At 44.6% G+C, this 26276-nt stretch overlaps 1 protein-coding gene and 1 pseudogene across 1 annotated transcript; one reads left to right on the top strand and one right to left on the bottom strand.

Annotated features, from left to right (window-relative positions):
- The first annotated feature begins 3150 nt into the window (after nucleotides 1-3150).
- On the top strand, nucleotides 3151-5458 carry LOC103726634 (annotated as a pseudogene).
- Nucleotides 5459-10793: 5335 nt separating this feature from the next.
- Nucleotides 10794-24000, bottom strand: Ecrg4 (ECRG4 augurin precursor). Its single transcript, XM_008824240.3, has 4 exons — nucleotides 23627-24000; nucleotides 18449-18496; nucleotides 15491-15648; nucleotides 10794-11146 (listed from the first exon to the last, which is right to left on the bottom strand). The coding sequence occupies exons 1-4, from the start codon at nucleotides 23703-23705 to the stop codon at nucleotides 10985-10987; spliced, it is 447 nt and encodes a 148-aa protein (XP_008822462.1). The 5' UTR covers nucleotides 23706-24000; the 3' UTR covers nucleotides 10794-10984.
- Between the last annotated feature and the right edge of the window lie 2276 nt (nucleotides 24001-26276).

Here is a 26276-nt window from a genome sequence, read left to right as displayed (position 1 = left end):
TTTTTTTTTTTTTTTTTTTTCCTCAATTTTGAGGCAAGGGCTCTCATATAGCTCAGGCTGGCCTTAAACTTACTGTGTAGTTGAGAGCATTCTTGAATTCCTGATCCTCCCCTCTCCATCTCCCATCGAGTGCTGGGATTATAGATTTGTGCCCCCACACCCAGCAAGACAGTGTTTCTTGATTTACAAAGGATTTGATGAGGACATGGCTCACAGCCCTTAAATAAGCTCTGCCTCTGACCTGGCTCGAAATCACCTGAGACACTATCTGAGCTCAGAGGGTGATAGCTATGAGTGACTGTAAAAAAGAGAGGTCACTTTGCTGTTTCCAAACTGAGTACTTAGCCCAAAAAGCAGACCTAGGAAGGAGGGTTAGGGCTGTGCCTTGGGGGCATAGATAAGCTCAAGGTCTGGGAGGAGGGGAAGAAATGAGGTCATATGGGAAAGACCAAGTTCTGTCGCTAATTCATTTGGTAATTCAGAGGCTATCTGTTGTCAGACCTATCTGGCCAACATTTTCTTAGATGGCAATGAGACTAGAGTAGTTTTCCCTTCCTGTGTGTAGACAAAATCCATTCAACACATAATAAGGAAAGCTAGACTCTGAGGTTTAAATGAGTAGACATGTGTGATCCCTGTCTTGAGGCTCACAGTCTAGCAGAGTGAGAGACACTGGTCAGATAAACTACATGTGATCATTTTCTCAAGGAAGATGTTGTATCAGAAGCTGACCTAGATGAACTGGGGAGACAAAGTGACAACACTGCTGCTGAAAGAAGTTAGGGAGTTGGCTGGGCTCGTGAACTTTTCCGAAGGAAACAGCATGGCATTCAAGCAACTGAACAGCTGAGATGGCTGTAGCACAAAGCTAGGAGGGTGAGATGAGGACGCTAAAGAGGCAGAAGCGTGCAGCATCTCCACCCTAAGAACAACTAGAAATGTCCACTCTGGGTCTATTACAGGAATTAGAGCAGGTGGCCCTGCCTTGGTCCACGTAGTGCTGCTGTTACCCAGAGACTGGGTAATTTAGAAAGAAAAAAAGGTGGTTTTCACAGTTCTGGAGATGGAAGTCCAAGATCAAGAGGCTGGCTTCTCGCAAGGCCTTCTTGCTGCTACATCCCACGATGAATGACAGATGCACGAGAGAGGGTGAGAAGAGGAAGGGGACACAGTCATTCTCTTAACAAACTCCTGAAATGACTCCATAAATCCACTGTAAGAATAGAGTCCTCCTGACCTAATCACTGTTGTATTGGGGAACCAGCTTCCAACACAGGAACTTGGGAGGATACATTCATACCATGGCATATCTTTAAATAAGGGGTTTCATTTAATTTGGGGGCAGGGATCATGCATACGTTTCTACTAATCCCTAACTCAAATTTACTCTTCCCTTCAGTTCTAAATATGGGCAACAAGCTGCAATAACTCAGAAGACTGAAGCAGGAGGATCTCAAGTTTCAGGTAAAAACAAAAAGTTTTAAAAAATGTTTTATTTTGTAACATCTTTTTTGAGGCATCCCTTAGATGATGAAGTAAGAAATCTGCAAAACCAAAGTCAGCTACCATTGTCTGCAGGTGTCTGCAGAATCCTGTAGAGCCGAGCATCTCTAAAGACTGTGCAGGGCTTGGGATAGAACCAGTCACACTATCATGCAGAGAATCAAGCTGAAAGTCTCTGGCTTAGTGTAGGGGCCAATGGAAAAATGATAGTAGCACATGGAAGAGGGCAGTGCGGTGGTGCGGGTGCTCCTTTCAAACTTGCAGCTGGGGGGCAGTGTAGACCGGTGGGTACAGAGGAAGCACAAAGTACCTGAATTGTTCCCACGTCTTCAGGTACAGAATCTAAGTGGTCCCAAAGTGATAAATGCCGTAGCACCTTAAGCCACTGGCAAAAGAAACGCAAGTGCCTTCTGGAGGAATTCAGTCAGGCTTCAAAGAAAACACGGATTGTGGTTACAAACAATGCAACATTAAATTGATGCAACATGACACGTGAGAAACCAGAAATATCCACAGACATGGAGTATCGGAAATAAGAAAATATGGAAGTACATTATACCTTTAAAGAAATATAAGAGGAGCTGAAAATTTTGAGAAGGTAGCAGGAAGCATGGCCAAGCATGTTTGGAAAAGAACAGGAATATATTGAAATACACTTGAATAAGACATTCCCAGAATCAGTAACATTTAAGGAAATAATGGGTAAGAGCTTTCTAAATTTCTGAACGATATCAGTCTTGAGATTAACAAGTCATGTTAGCATATATAGGCAAAGTCATGGACATAAAGATAAAGAAGAGCTCATAGAAAACCATTTCAGGGGGCAGTGTCAACTGCAGAGAGGAGGCAATTAGGCGAAAAGTGAAATGCTAAACATTAACAGCAGAAACCACAGAGAGTACTATCGTGAAAGCACTGACTAAATAACTGTCTAAGAATTTTACGCCAAATAATACACAGGAAAGTGTCAAACCTGGGAGTTTGCCATGAAAGACCCATCACTAAACTGATCCTGAAAGATGTCATTCAAAGGGAATGAAGACAACCTAGCAAGCGTGGTCTGAGTTGCAAGGCGAAAGCGAGCCCAGGTGAGGCTGTGACAGACCAGTGGTTGCAGGAGATGAAGACAGTTCACAGGGAAAGTAAAGCAGGCTAAAGTGCTGAGTCACAATAGCATATGTGTAAGGGGTGGGCAGGGTGCAAGGTGTCCAGGAAAAGACCATAGCTCCCGATTACCTGTAACTGTTGTTAAATCTGTATTAAATAACGCAGACACTAAACTAGACCCAACGTGGCCCTTCAAAGAAGTAACAGAAAAAAAAAAAAAAAGATCAATAAGCAAAGAAAGCAAAACTGTCCAAATGAAGTAAGACGGTGGAGAAGAAACAAGTAAAATGGGACAGAAGTTCCCAAGGCGAGATTCGGTATGACACCGAGTGCAGTGAGATTCGGTATGACGCCCGAGTGCAGTGAGATTCGGTATGACACCGAGTGCAGTGAGATTCGGTATGACGCCCGAGTGCAGTGAGATTCGGTATGACGCCCGAGTGCAGTGAGATTCGGTATGACGCCCGAGTGCAGTGAGATTCGGTATGACGCCCGAGTGCAGTGAGATTCGGTATGACACCGAGTGCAGTGAGATTCGGTATGACGCCCGAGTGCAGTGAGATTCGGTATGACGCCCGAGTGCAGTTTGGCGTGGAATTTGTGCTTAGGATGTGCGATACCTGGGTTCCATTGCCAGAAGAAATTATCACAACAGGTGTAAGTGGGTTAAATTCGCCACTTAAGGTCTTGTTATAGATTAGAAATGAAACAAGATTCAGCTATGGATTCATTATAACCTAAAGCACACAGAAAAATTAAAGGTCAATTAATAGAAATGACAAACCAGGAAAATTAACAAGACAAAGCAAGGGTTGTCATATTCATATCGAAGGAGAGTTCAGACAAGAAACAGCACTCAAAATAAGACAATAATTCCATTCACTGGGAAAATGCATGAATTTTAAATATCTATGTATTACCCCATAACACACAAAGCCAACCCAACAGGATTAAAGGGAACCATTACCCAAACCACAACAGTATATTTTAACACAATTCTCAGTAATGGCTAATAAAACAGACAAAAAAACCCAAAAGCCTCAGTAACAAAATAGAAAGACATGACTGTTAAAACTCAGTCCCTGTGTCTGACATGTGTACAAATGTACATGGAAAATTTGCTGGAGTAGTATACCCTAACATGTGGGTGGCTGCAGTGCACGTCAGAGGATCTGCCGACTGCATTGCTTACCAATTAAACACAAACACAAAGCCAGAATGGTAATTGGAAAAATCCATTCACTTAGAAATTTAATAATACTTATGATTTTTAAAGAAAAATCATAATTGAAATGAGGTTTCACTATTAATTTTTTATTCAAACTCTTGGGAAACAATACGTGGAGAATTAAGTACTTGCGTTTACAAAAGGAGCTCAAAATGGAGCTAATATCTAAATCAAAGACTCACAAAAGTAAAAAAAAAAAAATTAAAAGAAGAGTATTCATGAAATAGACATACAAAAGATAGCAACACAGCCAAACTTCATGTTTGAAAAGGCACAATTTGTGTTTTAAAGGCACAAATGGAACGGAAAAGAACATAACCACAGATTCAGAGAAAAGTGGTTGAGTATTGAGAACTGTGACACACATCAAAACTTTGTCACCATGGACAAATTCCTGGAAACATAGACATTAGCCAAGCAGACACAAACAGCCCTTTCCTATAAAATGGTCAAATCAGTAGTCAAAATCAATAGTCAAAATTTTTCCCACAAAGAAACCATCGCATATAAATAGTGTCATCTGAATATTAGGGAAACCGTCATTTCAGTCTCATCTCATGCACAGAGAATCTCAGAGACAACACTCCCAGTTCACCTTATGAATCCAGTGCAGCCTTGACATTGGAATTGATTCCCATAGAGCCAAAAGGAAAGCAACAGGCTAATCTTATTCGGATGCAAAACGTCCTGATACGTACTACAAAATTAACCTAGTAATGGGTACCAAAAACAAAAAAATCTGTTGTCGTTCAAGTCCTGTCCTGAGCCAGGTTCTCATGCTAGGAACTCCTCCCAGTTTAACAAAGGCTAGTCCTGCTGGCTCTGAGCCAGGGTTAAGAACTGGCTTTTTCCAGATACCCTCCCAGAAGGAAGCGGAGTTCTACAGCTGGATCAAAGGACTCACAGGGATTTCCACTGGCACCAACCTCCAGAAGGGTCTGAAAGATGGGGTTATCCTTTGCACACTCATAAACAAGTTTCAGCAAGGCTCTATCCCCAAGATCGACTGCTCCATGCAGAGTTGGCACCAGCTAGAAAACATGTCCAACTTCATCAAGGCCGTGGTCAGCTATCACATGAGCCTCCTGGACTGTGTGAGGTCAACGACCTGTTTTGAGAGTGGGAACATGATGCCGGTGCAAGTGCCTCTTCCTGCACTGGCGCAGAAGGCCAAGAAGGGTCTGAAGAGTCGTGTGGACATGGGGGTCAATTACTCAGAAAAGCAACATGTCACTATGAAGGCCAGTCAATGTGTCATCAGGTTGCAAATGGGCACCAACAAATGTACCAGCCAGTACTGCTCGATGCCTATGGTACCAGACAACATCCGTAAGATCCCCCAAACCACATCCTACTGCCCATGGACCACTACACCATTAGCCTCCTGATGGGGACCAATAACTGTGGAAGCCAGGTGGGCATGACCAACCTCAAAACCGTATCAGTGACACCAAGTTAGGTACAGAGAAGTGTGACAATTCTTTCCTGAGGACTACACGTAAAGTACCAACCAGAGTGGCCAGGTCTTTGGTCTAGGGCTGCAGACCTATGACCTCAAATATTTCCTACAGGGTCCCACAGCCAACAGGGCTTCCATCTGGGGGCAAAGGCCCAAGTTAGGCCCCTGAGTACCCAACCTGCTACCAGAAGGAGCCCAGCTACTGAGCACCCAAGGATGCCAACTCCCCACATCAGTGCCCTTTATGTTTTTTCTTTTTTTTGTCTGATTTCATTGAAGTTTTATTGCTGCTGCTGCTGCTGCTGTTGTTTGAGATGGGCCTCACTCTGTAGTGCTGTCTGGCCTGGAACTCACCGAAATCTTCCTGCCTCAGCTCCCCGAGGCCTGTAGTATCCTGACTTTTCTTTCCCCATCATACTTTCCTCCCTTCCCAGGACTGACTTACCAGGGAAAGGACCCCTGATGAAAGAGTCAGGCTGTGAGTTTCCCAGCAAGCTATGGGGTGAGCTTTGTGTATGGGGGCAGGAGGAGGAGGAGGAGGAGGCTTGCCTGGGTATAGTTTCTAGTTTCTTCATCTCTTCCCCATCAGGTTGTGGTTTGTGAACCCACAGAAAGTTCAGGCAGTTTCAATGAAAGAAAATAATGCTTTGGAGGATTTTGTTTTTCTTTTCTTTTTTTTAAAATATTTTATTTGTTGTATTTATTTTGTGTCCATGAGTGTTTTGACTGGATGTATGTAAGTGTATCCATGTCATGCAATGCCCATGGAACCTAACCAGAAGAGGGCATTTGATCCCCTGGAAGTGGTGTTACTGATGGTTGTTAGCAGTCATGTGGGTGCTGGAAACTGAACCCAGGCAGCTGAAGAGCAACCAGTGCTCTCAAGCATTGTACCATCTCTCTAGCAGCCCCTGTTAAGTTTTGTTTTAACCCCAGGGGAAAGGACCCAAGGCCTTAAAATATTGCAGGCATTTCGAAGGATTGCATTCATTTTCCTAAGACCTTTAAACCAAATCCCTTCCAGTGCCCCACTGAGGAGCTGAGACCCGGATGGGACAAAGAAATCTGTTCCTCTCCTTGGTCTGTTTGGGTTTTGAGCCTCTCAGCTCTTCCTGTTCTGGCCTGAGTAACTGTCCTAGGTTCACTCCACCCACATGTGCTGCATATGATCCACCCAGGGCCTTTTCTGTGGCAAGATAATGTGAAAAACCCCATGTGAACCAAAACCAATAAAAACTTCCATTTTTAAGAGAAAAAAAATTTTTGCTATGTTCAAATTAGACTTATCCCAGAAATTAAATGATATAAACTTACTTGATTGCTATTAAAATTTTTATTAATAAAATTCTCCATGTCACCCTATTTTAAGGAAAAAGTTACATTACCTTATTTTAAAAGGTCAACACTCAAATAATATGTAAAAAAAAAAAAAAGTATATTTTAGAAAGCAATTTCCTTAACTTGAAAAGTCACATAGTGATGCTTAATTTTGGTTGTTAACTAGCCTGAGAGACACTGGCAACACTGGTAGGTGTGCTTCTTGGAGTGTCTGCTAGGGCACCTCCAAAGACTGGCATATAAGCCTTGACCTGGGCAGGCACAATGTGTCCTGAAAATGAGCCCTACAATTTGCTGGCTGAGGGTCCTGGTGGGACAGAAATGCAGAAGGAAGGGGAGTGACTTTCCCCTACTGCCAGGCTTTTCTTCCGCCCTTGGACATCAGAATCCAGTTCTTCAGGCTTTGCTCTTTGGGACTTGTACGGCTGTCTCTCCAGGGCCTTCTGTCACTAGCCTCATCACAACACTCTGTGATCTTGTAAGCCAGTCTGAACAGATCTATATACAACTTTTTCCTGTTGCTTCTGTTCTCTAGAATCCTGACTAATCCATTACCAAAACCAGCAAACATGATTGTTGAAGACACATGGGCACATCCTTAAAGATCAGGAATGAAGCAAAGATGTTCTACATCTCCCTGCCTACCTCCACTTCAACACTGCACTGGGGTTTGAGCCAGTGAGGAGTTAAGAAAAGAGAAAAAGGTAAACATGTAAACTTTTATAGAAAAGAATGTGTGGGTCTTCACACAGTTAAACATGGAACTACCATGTGATTCAGTTATCTCAAAAAGAACTGAAATCAGGGACACAGAGATGACTCATAGTATGACTCACCATTGACAAAGGGTAGTTACAGAGCCGAGTATCAGCAGCAGGCAAACAGATTAATGGAGTGCAGTGTCAGCTACAGCAGACGCTATTCTGCCTTGCAGTGGAAGGAAACACTGGTGTATGCTACAACATGAAATAAACCAGACACAAAAAGACAAATATTGTGTGTGTTAGTATTTGTTGATGTAACAAAACACTCAAGAGAAACAATTTAAAGGAGAAAGGATATTTTTGTGCTCACAGGTTCAGAGGTTTCAATCCGTCCTGGGGGGGATGGGCATGTTAGACCAGAGCTGTCCCTTCATGATAGTAAGGAAAACAGAAGGGAAAGGGACTGAGAACCAGACAGTCACTTCAAAGGGATGCCCCACCTGGGACCTACATCTCCAGCTAGGCCCCACCTAAAGTGACCACAGCCTCCCAAATAACACCGCCAGATGGGGACTGAGTGTTCAATGCATGAGCCTGTGGGCGACATCTCATATTTAAACCATCGCAATGCAAAACCATGTGTGTGAGGTAGCCAGAGCAGTCAAATTTGTACATGCAGAAAGTAGAATGGTGCACAGCCACAAATGCTGGCAAGGATGCGGAGCAAAGAATCCTTATATATTGCTGATGGAGATGCAAATGAGTGCAACCTCTGTGGAGGCGCCTCAGAAACTGCAGATAGAGCTACCGTAAGGCTCAGCTGGACCACTTCTGGGTACTTCATGAAAGAACTCCACATCAGCATATGACAGAGATACTAGCACATCCATGCTTTATTACAGCACTGTTCACAATAGACAAGACATAAAACTGGCCTAGGTGTCCATGAGGGGACAAATTGATTTTTCTAAATGTTGTGTAAATGCACAATGGAGTTGTATTAAGCTAGAAAAAAACAGGGGTCTGAGGAGTCCGCTCAGTAGGTAAAGTGCTTGCTGTGCAAGTGTGAGGGCCCGAGTTCAGGTCCCTTGAACATATGTAAAAGCCTGGTGTGGTGGTGCATGCCTGTAACCCCATTGTTGGGGGGCAGGAGGTGGCAAGGACAGGTGATGCTTGGGGATTGCTGCCCAGCCTGTCTAGCCAATTGGTGAGCTCCAAGAGTACTGAGAGACCCAGTCTCAAAAAAATAAGGAAAAGGGTTGAAGAAAACACTGAATATTGGCCTTTGGACTCCACCCACACATGCACAAGCACCCACAGGTACACATGCACACACAAACCTGGGGGCAGGAGGTGGCAAGGACAGGTGATGCTTGGGGATTGCTGCCCAGCCTGTCTAGCCAATTGGTGAGCTCCAAGAGTACTGAGAGACCCAGTCTCAAAAAAATAAGGAAAAGGGTTGAAGAAAACACTGAATATTGGCCTTTGGACTCCACCCACACATGCACAAGCACCCACAGGTACACATGCACACACAAACCTGTACACACACAGATACCACACACATACAAAAAAAAAAAAACCCAGAATTATGTCTTTTGGAAGTAATCATAATGAGCAAAATAAACTCAGAAAGACAAATATTTATCTTATAGTGGAATTTATACATTTATGAAAAGGTCATAAAGAAACCCATCCCTGTGTATACTAACTACAAAGAAAATTCCAAAGAGAAAGGAGTGAAGGGTAGCAGGAGCTAGACCCGACACGGAGCTGGTGTTTGATTTGGACAGGTTTGAGAGGACATCCTGGAGGTGGATGGTGGCGATGCCGGCACAACAGTGAAAATGTGCTTGACCCACTGGGATGAACAGCTAAAGTTGGTCAGGTGGTGGTCATTTCTTGTTTGTCTGAGACAGATTTTCACGGCGGCCTCATAGCAATCTTCCTGCCTCCACCTCTCCAGTGTTGGGGTTACAGGTATGAGCCGCCATACCAGGCTTTAAATGGCATATTTTTGTCATGAATATTTATCACATTTTTGTTAATAGAAGTCATGTCTCCCAAGAAGGGCCTTTATCATGACTTCTCAATAACACCATGTCCTGAAAACTGACCCTCCTGCAAAGTATAGGGTGATTGATTATATTTTGTGAATGAGGATGTTCCAGAGACAATAGACAAAAGTGGCATATAATTTTTTAAAATATTTTATTATTTTTATTTTATGTATATGAGTATATTGCCTGCATGTATGTGAGTGCACCATCTCATGCAATGCCTCAGAGGTCAGAAGAGGGCATCAGATCCCCCTGGAACTGGAGTTAAGGATGGTTCATAGTCACCATGTGGGTGCTGGGAATCAAACCTGGGTCCTCTGCAAGAGCAGTCAGTGCTCTTAATCGCTGAGCCAGCTCCAGCCCTGGCATATAACTTTTTAAAAGAGTAAAGCATTTTAATAATATTATGAAAGAGGTCTATGACCCCTTCCTCAAAAGCATGAGAGCCTCTCTGAAGGCCTCCCCCATCAGTCACTACTCCACCGCACCTCCTCTAGGCCTGTAGGTATGGCATAGGCTGGACCAAGGCATTTCTTCACGCATCCCATTTCTTCCCCTTCTCCTCTCCCCACCAACTTTTCCTTTGATTCAAAGTAGTTTTTTTAAACCTTAACTGATTGAAGCATGTTTCTTTTTCAATTTTTAGGTGAGTGTGAGTCTGAAATCAACTAAACTTCAGGTGATTTCCTGTTCTCACTTCTTGCATGATGTATTCACAGGCCTGGCTCTGGCTCAGCAGCCTGAAGCCAGAAAGCTCTCACTGCCTATCCAATGATTAGAGCCCTTCAAATCATGTCCCAAGCCAGAAGCCATTGCCAGCTGATTCCTGTTGAGTCCATATTTTGCATTTCATACAGTCTGCATTTTAACAAAGTAAAGACCGCTGGCTCTGGCTTCTGGTCTGCCAGGGTGCTGATTGGATTCCGGGGGCGGGGGGGGAGTGGAACATCTATCCAACTTCAAAAATGGAAGGAAAGAAAGAGAGAGAGGGAGGGAGGAAGGGAAGAAGAGAGGGAGAGGAAGGAAGGAAGGAAGGAAGGAAGGAAGGAAGGAAGGAAGGAAGGAAGGAAGGAGGGAAGGAGGGAGGGAGGGAGGGAGGGAAGGAGGGAAGGAAGGAAGGAAGGAAGGAAGGAAGGAAGGAAGGAAGGAAGGAAGGAAGGTAGCACACTCCTTTAATCCCAGCACCTGAGAGGCAGAGACAGGTAGATCTCTGTGAGATCTGGGCCAGTGGTCTACACAGTGAGTTCCAAGTCAGCTGTGGCTACAGGGAGACCTTGTTTAAAAAAAACAAAACGAGACAAAACAAAACACAACAAAACTGGAGGGAAGGACATGGCTTAACCCTAATGAATTCTAAGACTTTTATCTTTAAAAAATGCTTTTATTTCCATTTTAAATGAGCTGCATTTTTAAGTACTTGCATAAAATAGCAAAAGGCACTTACATTCCTTGCTTTAGCCCTTCCTGCTCACACAGAGTGAGAAGGGAAGGCCTGCCGAAGCAAAAGACAGCAGAACCCAAGTAGCCTAAGGCTCCGGGTACTGACACACACACACACACACACACACCATGCATCAAGGGATGGCTAATAGTCATCATAGTTGACACCAGCTCCGTGCCTAAAGCTTTCAGGGCTCCGGGGACCGATGGCTGCATCTTCGTCATAGTGACGCTGGTAGTAATCGCCATAGTAGTCGTGGCCATTTCGATCTCTATTTAGCCAATAGCTGACATCATCTTCAAATTTCTGGAGGAAAACAATGGAGAATGGATTTAAAGATACACACTCCTTAAAATCCCATCCTAACTGGGGCTTTTCAACAAGGTGGCTTCTCTTCAGTGATTGACAGCCCTTGCTATGATGCTGCTTGTTATAGTGTTTTGTTTAAAGGTCAACAGAGCTTTAGGATACCAATAAGGAGCTATTTCCCACCAAAGGAATTTATGCCTGCTAGCTAGAAATATACCACACACTTAAGCATCTTTCTCGAGTTAAATACAACGTGAATCTATCAATTGCAGTAACAGCATGGTTGGCCCTGAGGCATTGTCCACATTTCACTGTGACAGATTCCTTGTCTTCCTATCCTGTCCCTGTGCCTGGTCCATCATGTGTTGGCTGAATTCAGTCAACCACTGGCATCCTGGGGCAGGTGGCATTTGGGATACATCAGATGGTGTCTCTTGTACACCTGTGTTCTTGGTTTGAGCATGCACAGGTGTGAATAGTCATTGTACAAATGCTGTGAAATGGGCTCTGGGTATCAGGCCCTGTGCAGGCACTTGGAGAGCTGCCTAAAACAAGATAGAGCCAGACTCTCAAGAAGCCTGAAGTCCCTTAGACAAAATTGTGAAAGGAGTCAGCCACCATTAAAAAAAGGGAGGGGGGGGGTTGGAGAACGAATGGTAAAGATGGGCAGAATGATGCTCACACTTTTCAGTTCCAGTGACTGATCTTTGCTACCAATTGATTTTACAAAGAAAGTCTAATATTTCTTTGGTGATGGTGACCGTGCAAGATGAGGATTTACACATGCCAATTTAGGATAAGGGCCAGATACTGAGCACCCGACAAAGACAGCCTGGGAGCTGGAGCAGGCTGAGCAGTTTGGGCTTCAAAGTCCTGGCTGTGGGACTCTACAACCAGATCACCACTGAGGCCTGCAAATGCAGATTCTCTGGCACCACGCCAGCCTTCTAGATTGAATTTTCCAGTGGTTGGATCTCAGGAATCTAATTTCATTTTAGTGGGATTGCCAGCAAACTAACATAGTCCAATCCTGACCTTAGAATAACATGAAGGCCTTCAATAGAAACCACTCTTAATTCTCAATTTGGATCTTTTCCCAGTCTAGTGCTGCATGGGATGAGCCTCTCCAGTGATGCTGCAGTGAGACACGTGTCTGAGCTAGGATGGTGCTACAATAAGTGCACTGAAGGCATTTTTTATTCGTGTGCTTTCAATTTACCTTGGTTGAGGGGTATCTATACTGAGAATTTTGTTTAAGTGGGAAGCCCCAGACTGGCCCATGATCTAGGGCTCTGTGGCCCAATAGTCACCTTGAGGTGGACATCCTCCTGCACCTAAGAACATGGCTCCTCACATTGCTCAGATGAAGCAGGGGGATGTTTCTTCGCCTCCATGTGCCTCTAGCCTGGCTTTTCTAACTCTAATTGGACTTTTCTGACTTTTCTGGCAATACCTTTTTTTTTTCAGTCAGAATGAGATAGCCTACTTGGATTTTCTCATTTTATAAGGTTTGAAGTTTGGGTTTAAAATACATATTTTTAATAAACTTTAAGAGTGTTTTGTGAATATAGAAATAACAGCAGACTCGAGTTTGAATATATGAAGGCACCAAGATAAAGAGGGAGGTACCACTCCGATGCCGGGGAGTAGCGCCCAGGGCATCCGGCAGGCTTTTGTAACCTTTTTATGCAAGCTCACTCATTATAATCTTACTTAATCCTTGATTTTGTTACCAGACATTAGCTTTTAGACATTTTCTCATATTAAATTTTTAATAACTATTTAATGGAGATCATCAGAGATATTAATTACAAAAAGATGACATAACATTTTCATCTATCAAATAAATATATGTATTTAAATATTTCAAGCACAAGATGCTGCTGATGACTTTAGAAAATTGGCGCCCTCATCCAGGACTTATGGGAGTGTGCAGCTTGACAGTATGTAAGGATCTTTAGACATGATTCTACCTGTTTCCCAGTAACTCTGCTGGACAGAATGTAGATCTAATTGAGGGACAAATGAAACACATTGATGCAATGGGTACTTTCCCTTTGAGTTTGGAAGTAAGTTCATTTGTATAAGTCCTTAGAATTCTACCTGGCATAGAGGGTTGGCTGTAAGTAGCTGCTTGCACAGCAAAAGAAAAAGGGAAATTATGTTGGAGTGGCAAAAGGACATTTCTGGACTATGGATCTGTGCTCGCATCTGGGAGTTGGGAAGGAAGTGAGGATGCTGTCTCCTGACTCCATGACTCTGTTTCATGCTGCCTTAGAAAGGGTGCTTTTCTACCTGTTGCAGAATTTTGTATGCAATCCTCTTCAACACATGTGCCATTTAGGAAAGTATTTCAGCTGCCCAGCTATGGATGCTCATGGAGAGGCAGCTCCTCTGGACTCCTCAGCCACTCTGCAGTCTCCCAGGAGCAGAACCTAGAACTTCAGCCCTGCTGCCCTCTCACCGTACCTGCAGCCTCGGTGACAAGATGTGATCCAGAACAGTTTCTCTCTTAGCTTACTGGCTTTGCCCACTCATGCTGCCCACATACATGAGGAGTTTCAAATCAGCTTTACTCACAAGTGCATTGACTAAATTTCTACCAAACATCCACAAACACCAATCTCTCTTTAAAAATGAGGAGGAACCCAATAGAGGGATGCTTTTGGAAGCTCTCATCAAGAAATTCCAGTGGACTCTCATATGAACATTTGAAATTTGCCCTGTTCTGACCTTTTTCTGGTTCTCTGTCTAGAACTTGCAATACTAACTACTCTTGCCTTTACTTCTCCTTCACCTCTCCTAGGCACCAGTCAAGGACTTTCTTTTCTCCCTACAGTTAAGACTTATGCAATTTGGGAGTCTTCTAGAGACAGCCACTGAAGGGGTACCCCAATTGCCTCACACTGCATCCCTGTTCAGCTCACACTGTATCCCTGTTCAGCATGGAAGAAGCCAGAGTGGTCTGCATCCCAATTCCCCCTGGGCAATTTGGGTAACCTCTTCAGAGGATGGTGTGATAAGAATAGGAGGTAGGAATTGGCTAGGCAGTTAGTGTAAAAATACCCCAAAGAAACGTAGCCAGTTTCTTGGGTAAAAGTCAAAATGTCTTTGGGCCTGTTCCAAAGGCCCAAAATGTCAAAAGTATTTGGGAGCTCTTATCTAATTCCTAAAAGATTTTAGGGTTACCTCTTCGGGGGGGGGAATGTTAGAGTAGCAAAAAGCCTCACTTTAAAAAAGAAAGAAAGAAAGAGCACATGAAGTTGTCAGGAAAAAGTGGTGGGGAGATATGGGAGGAGTTGGAGGGGAGGGAGTGGGCATGAATTTGATCAAAACATCTTATATGCATGTATGAAATTCTCAATAAATTTTTTATAAGTTAAAAAAAGTCATTTAGCAAATCTCTCTCCATGGTCATTATGAGTCCCATGTCCATCTTGTTTCTACTATTTCTGAGGCAAAGCTGCCCATCTTTGGCAAGTTATTTTGAGGCTGCTCAGGCAAAACTGGGCAGCTGGGTTGAAAGTTTCTAGGAAAATAGGATTCCTGATGGCTCTGAGACACAGCCATTTGGCCCCTGACTTTCTTGGATTCTGCCCACCCCCTCTCCCCCTGCACCCCAGTTTCCTAGTGGGAAACCCCAACTGCTGGCCTCACATTGAAGGGCTCATATTTTTGGAATAAACAACAATGATTTGGCCACTAGTTTGTGTGCCCTCAGAATTCACTGAGAGAAGCTTGATGCCCAGTGTATCAGTGGTGAGGAGGTAGAATTTAAGGTGGAGCCCAGCACAAAGTACTTAGGTCATGCGGGTTTTACTCTGAAAGGACAAATGTGAGTTCTTACAGGAACTGACAGTTGTAGAGCAAATCCAGTGGGCACACTACTGCATACCTTGGGAGGTGGAGACAGGAAAATCAAGAGTTCAAGGTCATCCTCAGTCTCATAATGAGTATGAGGCCAGCCTAGGCTACATGTCACCCTGTCTCAAAAAACAAACAATGTAATGAATACATAAAGCAAATTCAGACTTGTTTCCTGCTTTGCATGTGACTGTTTCCACATACATATTTCTGCTATTATGACACAATTTGCCACGATGCCCTCACCAGAGCCAAGTACATGGTGACATCTTATTCTTGGACATCCAGAACTTCAAGCTAAAATAAACCTCTTTTCTTTATAAAGTACTCAGCCTCAGGTATTCTGATAAAGCGACAGAAAACAGATTATACTCAGAAGCAAAGACTGGTTTTCCAGTTCCTATTCTCCAGGCCAGGCTTCTGTCCCTCCAGTCCACCCTGCAGAATCCAGGGTCCCCAATAGGAAGGAACACCCACCGCCTCGTCGAAGCCCATGTACAGGAACTGCTGGTACCACTGCTGCACCTCAGGCCGGGAGCGATCCCACAGCTGCCGCTTGGCACGCTTCAAGCCTCCCAGGAACTCCTTTGCTTTGTGTTCATCCACAGCCATGTTGCTCTTGGCCAAAGCAGGTGCTGAAATGGTCAGTTCCCCACCCAAAAAGACAGAGGATGGTTTCTTTTTTAAAACAACAGTCCCTTTATTTTATTAAAACTTTAATGTGATTTAACTACATAATCCTTTTTTTATTTATTTTTATGTGTATGAGAGTTTTGCCTGCATGTATGTAAGTGTGCCACATAAATATGCCACATGAGAGCAATGCCTGCAGAGGCCAGAAAAGGGTGTTGGATCCCTTGGAACTGGAGTTATAGATGGTTGTTAGCTGCCATGTGGGTGCTGGGAACTAAACCTAGGTCCTTTGAAAGAGCAACAAGTACCTTAACTGCTGAGCCACCTCTCGAGCTCCCCATGTTTTTCCTTTAATTACATAATTGTTTACATTATACCACACAGTGCAACGATCTGATACATATTCAATGATCAAACCAGATTAATTGGCATTTCCCTCCCCTTAAACATTTATCGTTTCTTCATGCTGAGACTATTTGAGCTCTTTTCTAGTTATTTATAAAATATGCAATAGATTGCTCTGAGCTACGCCACCCTGCTGTGAAGCAGCACATTAGAACTTACTCTTCTGTGCCTGTGTTTGGGTATCTGTTCTCCAACCTCCCTTCATCACTCCCATCCCTAAGAATGACTCTGTTGCATGGTGCTGAGGACCAAACCCATGGCCTCTGACATGCCAGGCAAGCACTCAACCACTGAGTACCAGCCCAACTCTCTTTTTGAGTGAGGTCACTCTTACAGTCTCATCTACTGCACAGCTGTGTACGGCTTTGATTCCATCTTCATCCTTACAGCTGTGTGATAAAGTGTTGCCTCAGGTCATCAGTTTCTTGCTCCTTGTTAGTAAGTTTTCCTGTTTGTGCATAGCCTTCAACTTTGTTTGTTTACTTTGTGACTAACCTTCAACTACTAGGTTCTCAGAGTAGCAAAGACATCGAACTCATCCCTGAAGAACAGTCACCATGCCTGGAGCCCAGGCCATATTAGGGGCTGATTGTGCTCTGTATTCATAAGATGGAACTGGACATCTAATCCCACACGTGTACTATGTATATGAACTGCATATGCAAATATAAGAGTGTATATACATTGTATATGCAAACAAGAGGGTTAGGCTTACATAGAAGACAAGGTAAAAAAGAGCTGGAATGATGTGCCTGGAGGGAGCAGGAACAAGACCCACCTCACTCTGCAACAGATTCTTACATGTTAAGTTGTCTGCACACAGCATCCCCTTGGGCTGACTCTGGACTTCACAGGCTGTGCGTGGCTGACATGGTGAAGCCTTGAAATGTACCGACCTTGCTGTATCAGTACTTCTACCGTCTTCCCTCATAGTCTCAAACACTTAAATGGTACTACTTCTGCAGGACCTGCTTGGACCTGCTCTTGCTGTCCATTTGGAGACTCTGCCTCTTCCTCTATAAGACCAGACCAGATATCTTAACCTGGTGCTATTACAAAGCCTGCATGAATCAAGAAACTAAAGTAGGGGCTGGAGAGATGGTTCAGTCGTTATGAGCACTGGTTGTTCTTACAGAGGACACAGGTTTGTTTTCCAGCATCCACATGGCAGCTAGCAGCTATCTGGAACCTCTTCTGGCCTCTGTGGGCATTGTATGACATGGCTGCACTTACACACATGCAAAACATGATTCATTGATCACACAGCTAAGTTCCAGGAGTGATTTTAGGTTTTAACAAGCCTAAAAGTTTTAACAGACCCTTCAGGGCCTGTGGTAGTAGGATATATACAGTAAGTGCTCAATATATGCTTCTTGGCTTAGACTGAATAAAGGCTGAGAGGTATATACTCAGGGGTCGTGATTATTTCAGTGATTTGCTCATCTAGGACAGGCTGGCACTATGGGATCTCTGGACATCTATGAAGTAACAGTCTCTTGGCCAATTAGCACAAAAAGGGGACCTCTGGGCTACCTGCATGATTGGGGACAGAATACAGCCATATGGGTAGCTGGAGATGTTTGGAAGGATGCTGAGAGTCTGCCCAGGAACTTCCTGTCCCAGAGAGTGGTTGCCTGTGCTCCAGGAAGCCGTGGGAGCATCCCATGGTAAGTATGGGAATAAGTAATCAAGGGCCCCTCCTTAGGAACACCATTGTAAACTAGGAGGGAGGACAAGTGATTGATGGTCTCATTACAAATGTGTCTATAGTTTCTATTTTCTGGAATACCTAACTTCATAGAGAGAGATGAAGAGAGAAGAAAGGGTGCTCAGGAGACCACACAATGGATTCATTTGACCTGACTGATAGAGCCTGCCTTTTGTGATCCCCAGAATGTTCTAATTCTTTGTGGCCTTGCTGCTGCCTACCACGTAAGACAGGAACAGTTTCACAGCAGAAACTAGTAACAGAAAGGTTTTCCTGTGGGAATGCCTTTCCCTAATGGTTTACTGGACAGAGCACCAACACTGCCGTTCCATACCCACTTCACCAAGAAGAGTTAGCACCCTCAGGAGGATGCGCCCTAAGTTTGGATGAGTGCATCAAAGTGCTTCATGGGACTAAAATAAGCAACATTCAATTAACACTGTTGCACTGTTTCTGAGACCACACTGACAGTTTTCAGAAAAACAACCATCAAACATTTATAGCCAGTAATATTTATCTAGCAAAATAACATACCACACACCCACAGAACAAGCCTTTCAGATCTGCAAGCCTTTTAAGGAGTAAATACTTTTTGATCTTCCAAATGCAAGACTCCAGTGACCATACTGGCATTGCCATTCCATTTCCACGCAGTGAGGAGTCAATGCACCCCTTATCAACTCATTTACCTTCTCGTTTCTGCAGCATCTGCTTGAGTTTATTTCCACTTATGCCACCTAAATGAACAAAAGCAGAAATCAGTTTCAGAGTCACACCATTCCCTATAATTTATTGAATCCAAAACTCAGAATTGGAAATAAGAATCGAAAGTCTCTGCCTTGATTTGGCAGCTTGGTAGGTTTATAGTATCTAATGCATTTTGCATCCTTGTCACACAGGAAGGGCAATGCAGAGTGTCTGGGGCTACTACTGGTGACAATGACCATTGTTGACAAGGGCATTACCACTTGAGCTATTGCCTAGGGAAAGTGACCTTGTTCTTTTAGCGATGATATCTTATTGTGAGGATACCTTCCTGTCACATGCATCTCCCTGCTACCCTGACTTTAGGGTCCCAGAGTACCCCTGAAATTCATGTCCATCTGGGACCTCTGGAGGTAAGCTCATTTGGAAGCAGGGTCTTTGCAGGTGCAGTTTGTTAAGGATCTTAAGATGGCATCACTGTGGACTTAGGGTGGGATCTTAACCCAGTGATGTAGACTGAGTAGCTCTGGGAGACAAAGCCAGGTAGAAATGGGGCTCATGGTTCAAGCCTGGGAACACGTGGTACTTATCTAAGAAATCAACACAGCATTGCAGCTTGCTCTGATCATCCTCCAGTCAAGCATTATAGGGGGAGAGGCATTGACTGCTTAATGTATTCAGTTTTAAGAGTTTCTAATCAACCCAATCATTTTACAAGAAAGAATGTGTCTGGCCTGAAAGAACACCCTCCCAACTCCATCCAGTGAGCCTGTTTGAAACTCAAAGAAGCCTCTGGTTCTTAACTGTTACACACAGGAATGGGCTTGGTCTCATAGACTTCCGATCCAAGGCCCCTGGGGAAAATGTCTCCAGCATCAGAAGTAGGAAGTAGAGCATCACGGAGAATGGAAATCTCAAAGTAGTTTTAATTTGTACTTCTTTGATGACTAAGGATGATGAATGCCTTTTTAAATCCACAGAGATACTTTCATGCTCATGTCTATTGTGTACTACTCACAGTAGCTAAGAAATGAAGCTAGCCTAGATGTCCATCCACAAACAAATGGATAAAGAAAGTGTGGCACATAGACACAATGGAATTTTATGCAGCTATAAAGAAAAAGCAGATCATTTTCAGGAAAATGGATGGAACTGGAGATCATTATGTTAAATGAAATAAGCTGTATTATTCTAGTTTTGATTCCTTTTCCTTTTGATGAAATACTCTGACTAAAAGCCACTTTGGAGAGGAAAGGGTTTATTTGGCTTACACTTCCAAGTCACAGTCCATCATTGAGGGAAGTCAGGTCAGGAACTCAAGGCAAGAACCTAAACCATGACAAACACTGCTTGCTGGCTCACCCGGTTCATGTTCAGCCTGTTTCCTTGTACAGCCCAGAACCATCTGCCTGGGAAATGGCACTGCCCACAGTGGACTGGGCCCTCTTACATCAATTAACAATCAAGACAATCCCTCACAGACATGCTCACAGGCCGACCTGATAAAAGACATCACTCAACTCCAACTTTTTTTCAGGTGATTCTAGGCTATATCAACTTGATGGACAACTGCTAACTAGAACCCTAAGAAATAAAAATACCAAATGTTTGCTCTCACATGCAGATCCCAGATTTTAATTTTACATATGTGTATACATATTTATATTTAACTATATTTATATGTAATTACATATGGGGTATATATCATAAAACTAGGAAGGAGAACTTGAAAGAAGAAGAAATCTTAAAAGAGGGGGAAGGGCGAATAGAATACATGCAATATGAAATCAGAAAGGGGATGATTGCAGGGAGGGGGATGAAGGGGAATAGGAGGAGGAGACAGGGGAACAGAGGAGAGGAGGGGTCAGGAGGACCAACATATTATGAAAATGAAATGCCACAGTGAAACCCATTATGCCAATTTTAAAAACTAAAAAAAGAGGCTGGGTGTGGCGGTGCACACCTTTAATCTCAGCACTCAGAGGGCAGAGGCAGGCTGATCTCTCTGAGTTCGAGGCCAGCCTGGTCTCCATAGTGGATCCAGGTCAGCTGGGGCTACAGGGAGACCTTGTCTCAAAAAAGACAAACAAAAACAAAAACAACAAACAAACAAACTAACAAAGATTCCCTATTTTGGGCTTTGAATATAGCTCAGTGGAAAAACACTTTCTTAGCATGCATGAGGCCCAGGGCTCAATCATCAGTACTGCAAAAAATTAATGAATAAAATAAAAACCAATGCTTTGTCAATTATGCATGAATAAGGCTGGGAAAAAAACTTTTTAGTAAGAATGCCTGCAAAAATAGTTTACTATGTTATCAAGGAAGGAAAAAGTCAATATTCAAGGCAGTAGCAAGTTCTGCCTGTGTGCGTCAGTGCATCTGATATGTACCACATTCGAACATCTCTGAGTCCACATCATTCCCACAATGCACACTGCATACAGAACCTCACCTCCCAGCCCCCTGTAGCACTTGGATATGAGTACTACCCACTGACTGCCAGTACCACAGTACCATCCAGGGACCCTGGCCTGGCTTCTGGGGTGGGGTAGGGAAACTGCTAGAACTTCCTCAAGTGCCTCCCTGGTGATCTCATGGATATGGTAGCCACACTTTTAGGGCTTAGTACAGTCTCAGTTTATACCTGGTGTCTTGATAAAGCAATTCTAGAGCCTCCTTTTATTCTGAGGTGTCCCAATTTAGATAACTCACAGCTATCCTATTTTTAGAGAGTGGTTGGTTTGGAATATGAAGACTCTCTAGGGGCACCTCTAAGGGCCAAGGGACAGAGGTGGCACTTGTCCTCACATCTTGCACAGGGGAGCTGGTGTCTGCTGGACAGCGAGCTAAAGAGTATAGTGTGCCGCAGGCTACGGTGGTTTCTGTGGTCTGTGTTTGGGTCAGCCTGTGGCAATGTGGCTGTTTAAAAACAATTGCAATGTCAGGTGTATTAATGATGGACAGCCTCTAGAGAAAAATAACTGTCCTGTCTTTGCTCTGCCACTGTTCTGATCAGGCCACTTCTCTACAGTTCACAACATCTCACTTGGAGAAGGTCACTGAAAACCTCAAAAGAAGGAAACTTCTGGGAGGAGATTGTGGCTATTCTAGGTCACTGGGCCAGAGATGGGGGCAGATAATACTCCCAAAGCCTGGGCCACCACCCAAAGATGGAATAAATGACCCCAAGAGATTCCCAATCAAAGCTACTAGAGGTATCAGAACATAAATCAAAACAGTTGAGAACCCAACCAGGCTACTGGGCAGGCAATTATTTAACTATAAGAGGTGGGACTGCTCTTAAAGGATGTATTTCCCTCCCAACCTTAAAAGTCAATGAAGAAACCTATGAAAATATTTGCCAAGGCAGACAATATGTTCCTTGGCTCTAATATTAGCATTCATGAATATCTTAACATTTGTCAGTCTTTAACAAGTCACAGGGTAGCACATAAAGAATTAAGTATCACCCTCCATCTGTTTGCCTTCTGTAAAAGTGCTTAACAATTAATGAATGAAATGTGGTCCGAAGCTGAGAGAGACACCGGTCTCGGGCTTTTACCACAGGCTGCAATTTATTTTCAAGTGTGAGTCATTATTGCTTTAGAAATGAAAGGCCAACCTTAGCCTTTCTCTCTTTCTCTAGAGAGATCCCGTGCTTGAATTATGAATGCTGCCGTGGTGTCCATTCCTATACCTTCAGCTATACATTAATACACACAATTAGATGCCACGCTAAATCTCCTTGAGGAAAGGAGCAAAGAACAAAGGAATCGCTTCTCCCCAATTTCATCTGCTGCCATTTCCAGACTCTGACACTAGGCAGTCCTGCGTTTATCCCATCTGGTTACCTGGAATAGACTTCCCAGAGGACTGGGCACATGCAGAATTGCAACATACCCCTGTGAAGACACAACCACTAGCAAGCCAACCAAGAAGGGACAGACGGGGATCATTTTCTTCATGACATGTGATTAGATGACATAAGGAGTCACCCTTGAACCCCAAAATAATTTCATTTTATATCATAAAAAATTCACATTTCAGTTCAGTGATGGCAGGGCTGTAATGGATTTCTGTCAGTAACTTCTTGGTGTGAACTAAGTGAAACACGAGTCTTGAAGATGATAGCTTATAGCCAGTGCTCACAAGACTAACTCAAATGAGTGTATGGTGAGCTTCCCTGGTGGCTGGAATTTCCAACAGTAATCCTTCCAACTGGAACAGGCTCCCCATTATTCTAGTGGCTCCTAATGCATGACCCCTGCCTCCCGTCAACCTTGTTTTTTCTACACCGGCTTTGAGTAAGCAAAAACTCAGAAGTAGGGCATTCAAGAAGGTCTTCCATTAGCATTAGACAGTGCCCAGATACTTCATATGGGGACGAACACCAGTCTCAGGGGCTCGGGCAAATCACTTAGTGTCTTCCAGCCGGTCCCCTTCGCAGTTAATTAGGGCCACACTGCTCATATTCCAGAGTTATAAAGCTGCAGAGGAGCCCATGACCCACTAAGGGTCACACAAAGGGAGCATCTTGAGATTCAGAAGGCAGAGTCTGCGGAGCTCCAGGGTTCACAAGTCTGCCCCGGTCCTTGAAACCGCTTCCTCTTTGGGGTGTACTGTGAATGTACTTTTAACAGAGAAAGAACCGGGAGTTTTCAGACTTTTCAGCTAATTCACCAAGAGCTTCATGGAGTAGAAAAAGGTTAAGCGTTACTTAAGGGAGGCCCCTATCTGAAGTACCAGGCCCGCACCCAGCTTTGCAGCCTGCTAATCTGGAGCTGCCTACAAGGGAACTGGGGGAAACAGCAGCAAGTCTCTCGTTGGTTCCGCCCAGCGGGCACCACCAGCTTCAAGCCTCCAGTATCCCTTATATAAACACTTCTTGTCCATCCTTCGGATACCTATCCCTTTTTGTCTGAGATTGCCCTTCAGTCTGGTGCACTCCAGTGAATTCAATACTCAAGCGCACCACTTGGGGCTCGTGAGAGCGCGATGCCCTAGACCCTGCTCCCTGTGGTCTCTTTGGCTAAGAGCCGGATCCCATGCCTCTGACCGCACCCGATTTCCGATCTCCTTTTCCCGCACCCCGCAGTGGTACCCCGGGTCAACCCACTCCCCAGTCGGATACCGCTCTCCGCCTGGCACTAGCCACTCACCTGGACCCAGGCACAGCAACAGGAGCAGCGCCAGTCCAACCAGGGCCAGGACAGCGGGCCGCGCAGACGAGATGGCCATGGCGCGAGGGGCGCAGTGGACCGGCTGCGCGGGGGACCACTGGACGCGGGGCGAGGATGCAGCAGGGCAGGCGCGGCAGCCGGAGCTCCCGGTGTCCTTGCTGGGGGCGGGACCCGCTAGGTAGGCGACAAGCCAGCAGGCCGCGGGCCAAGCTGCAGTTCCAGCTCTGGGCAGGTTCTCCAGGCTAGCTCCGCGGGGAGCTTAGAGCGCAAGGCGCCGCATGGTCAAAGCCCCCTAAGGCTGCGGGGCAAGGACCGCTCTCCCCGCCCGGGTACCGGGCTCCTCTCTCGCCAGCCCGCCCCTTGCACCCGTTACCCCTGGTTCTATCCACCGCCTTGCTCTTGCCTTGGCTTACAAAGTAGCCTATGGAATTTCCTTCATTCCTGAGCTGCATTTGAAGTTGGTTCTGGCAGGGCCGCGTTTTATGATATTTTGAAAGACTCTACAGTCTGGGTTCAGAGGGGCAGTCCAAGAAAACACCTTAACTAAATCACTGCAGTGCAAAAGCCTTGGAGAAACCAGAAGCAGCCGCAGCTGTAAGCAAAGACCCCGCTTTCATTCTGCACGCCCTCATCCCAGGGCCTTTGAGCAACAGGAAAGGGAGGCCCAGGAGAACGTATCTCAGTACTAGGTCTGATCACACGAAGGCCACACGAATCAGGGTGCAGAACAAAAGCTGGATCGAGCTGGGGGTGCAGCTTAGAGGAACAGCCTTGCCTGCCATGCAGAGGACCTGGGTTCCATCCGCCGCAGCAGGAGGGGGTAGCAAGGACAAACTGACCTCAACTGACCTTGAGGATGGGTCCCTAAACTCTCTCTAGGCCTCCTTTACCAAACAGACTGATGCCTTTAGAGGCCTTCTCTGTGGAAGATCCACCCTAAGCTCAGGGGTCAGTCTTTTCTTCATCAAGCTTCTCACTTTTCAAGCCCAGTAGATGTTATGTACTTAGCACATGGCCACTTAAGTAGCTGTCCTTGAAATGCAATAGGGTTTCTCCAGCAGGCAGGAAAAAAAAAAAATCAACTTTGAGCTAGCAAAGGAGGACGAAGGCAACTCAAGGAGAAAAGTGAATAGTGAGCCCTGCAGGTAAATGATGACTTAGGTGGCGGAGATGTGGGAGAGAATCGGGAGCCCACTGTTGCGAATCAGGTATTTCAGGGGCTTGCTAGTGCATATTACTGGGTCATACACACCTCTTGAAATCTGATCTATCAGATGATCTTGGGTGAGGACCTAGGAGTCTGTAATTTTAAAAATAAAACAAGAAGGTTCCCAGGGCTGCTGAGGGGTGGGCCTCAGAAGGCACTGGGGAAATTCAGCTGCTGAAACTTGCCAGTCCTCTCAGTCTTCCCTGATGTCAGTAATGTGCACTTTTTCTCCCTTTGTAGACCAAGCCCAGATTTGACAGCGTGGTGAGGACGCAGGTTTTAGATTCCAGTGTTCCTGTATTATTTACAAATATATAGATAAATCACTTGTTCTGTCTAGACTTGAGTCTGTAAAGTGGGGGACATAGTATCTAGCACATTGTGGCAAGAAATCACACATGGAGAGGCTCCTATGCAGTATGAACTAAAAAAAAATGCAGTTACTCTCATCGCCTAAACTCTCCCTGGCCTCTGCTCTGCTTAGTGCTCTGTCACCTGTGTCCTTCATCTCCTCCCATCCAGCCTAGGCCAGACTCTCAGGAGCTAGCTGTCATTCTGGAAGGATGTCAGTCCACCCCACCTGTCATTTTCTTTGAGCTTTCAAACACTTCCCAACAGGATGTCTCCCAGAATACCACAGTAACCTCTACCTTAACCTCTGCTTCAAAGATAATGGGGTGACAGAAGAGCATGGACATGCCCTCAGCCAGTGGGGAACCATAGCCCAGCACTTCATAAGGAAAGTTCTCTAGGGACTATGGCCCAGGCAAAGGACAAGATCTCATTGATCACAAGAGGTTTCAGAGACAGAACCCACACAATGCCACATCCAGCTAGGCTTTGAAAAATAGCAAGAGAGCCGTGACCATGGAATGGGTTCCATTTAATCATGAAGTTAATTTAAGATTAACTTTTTTGTAACTATGTTATTGTGGAAAATATTATTGTGGTTACCTTTTAAAGCCCTTATCCCTTAGAACACAGCCTGGAAGATTTATGGGTGGGTAAAATGATTCAATGTATGAGATTTGCCTTAAAATAGTTCATGCAAATGAGTGACAGATACTGATAATTCTTTCTCCAGGAAACCATTTACACAGTGTTGGAGCCCCCAGGTGTGATGTTGTGTGTTCTAACAGTCACATGTTGAAAAAAGTGATGGTGTTATGGGTGGGTTCTGCGGAAGATGATGTGGTTAATACCCTTATAAGGGCCTCCAAAGAGATCCCTATCCCTTTTCACCACAGGACACAGTGAGAAGGTGCCGTCTATAAACTAGAAATTGAGCACTTACCAGGCACCGAACCTCCAGCTGCCTTGACTTTGGATTTGTCAACATCCAGAACTGTAGGACATCAGTTTCTGTGGTTCATAAGGGACGCAGTTTTGTGGCATGTTGTTATATGACCTCCTAACAAAGCC

Source organism: Nannospalax galili, unplaced genomic scaffold (genome assembly GCF_000622305.1).
Source record: "Nannospalax galili isolate Female #2095 unplaced genomic scaffold, S.galili_v1.0 scaffold1169, whole genome shotgun sequence".
Taxonomy (NCBI): domain Eukaryota; kingdom Metazoa; phylum Chordata; class Mammalia; order Rodentia; family Spalacidae; genus Nannospalax; species Nannospalax galili.
The sequence above is the reverse complement of the archived record's forward strand: the minus strand, read 5'-3'. Positions and strand labels throughout refer to the sequence as shown.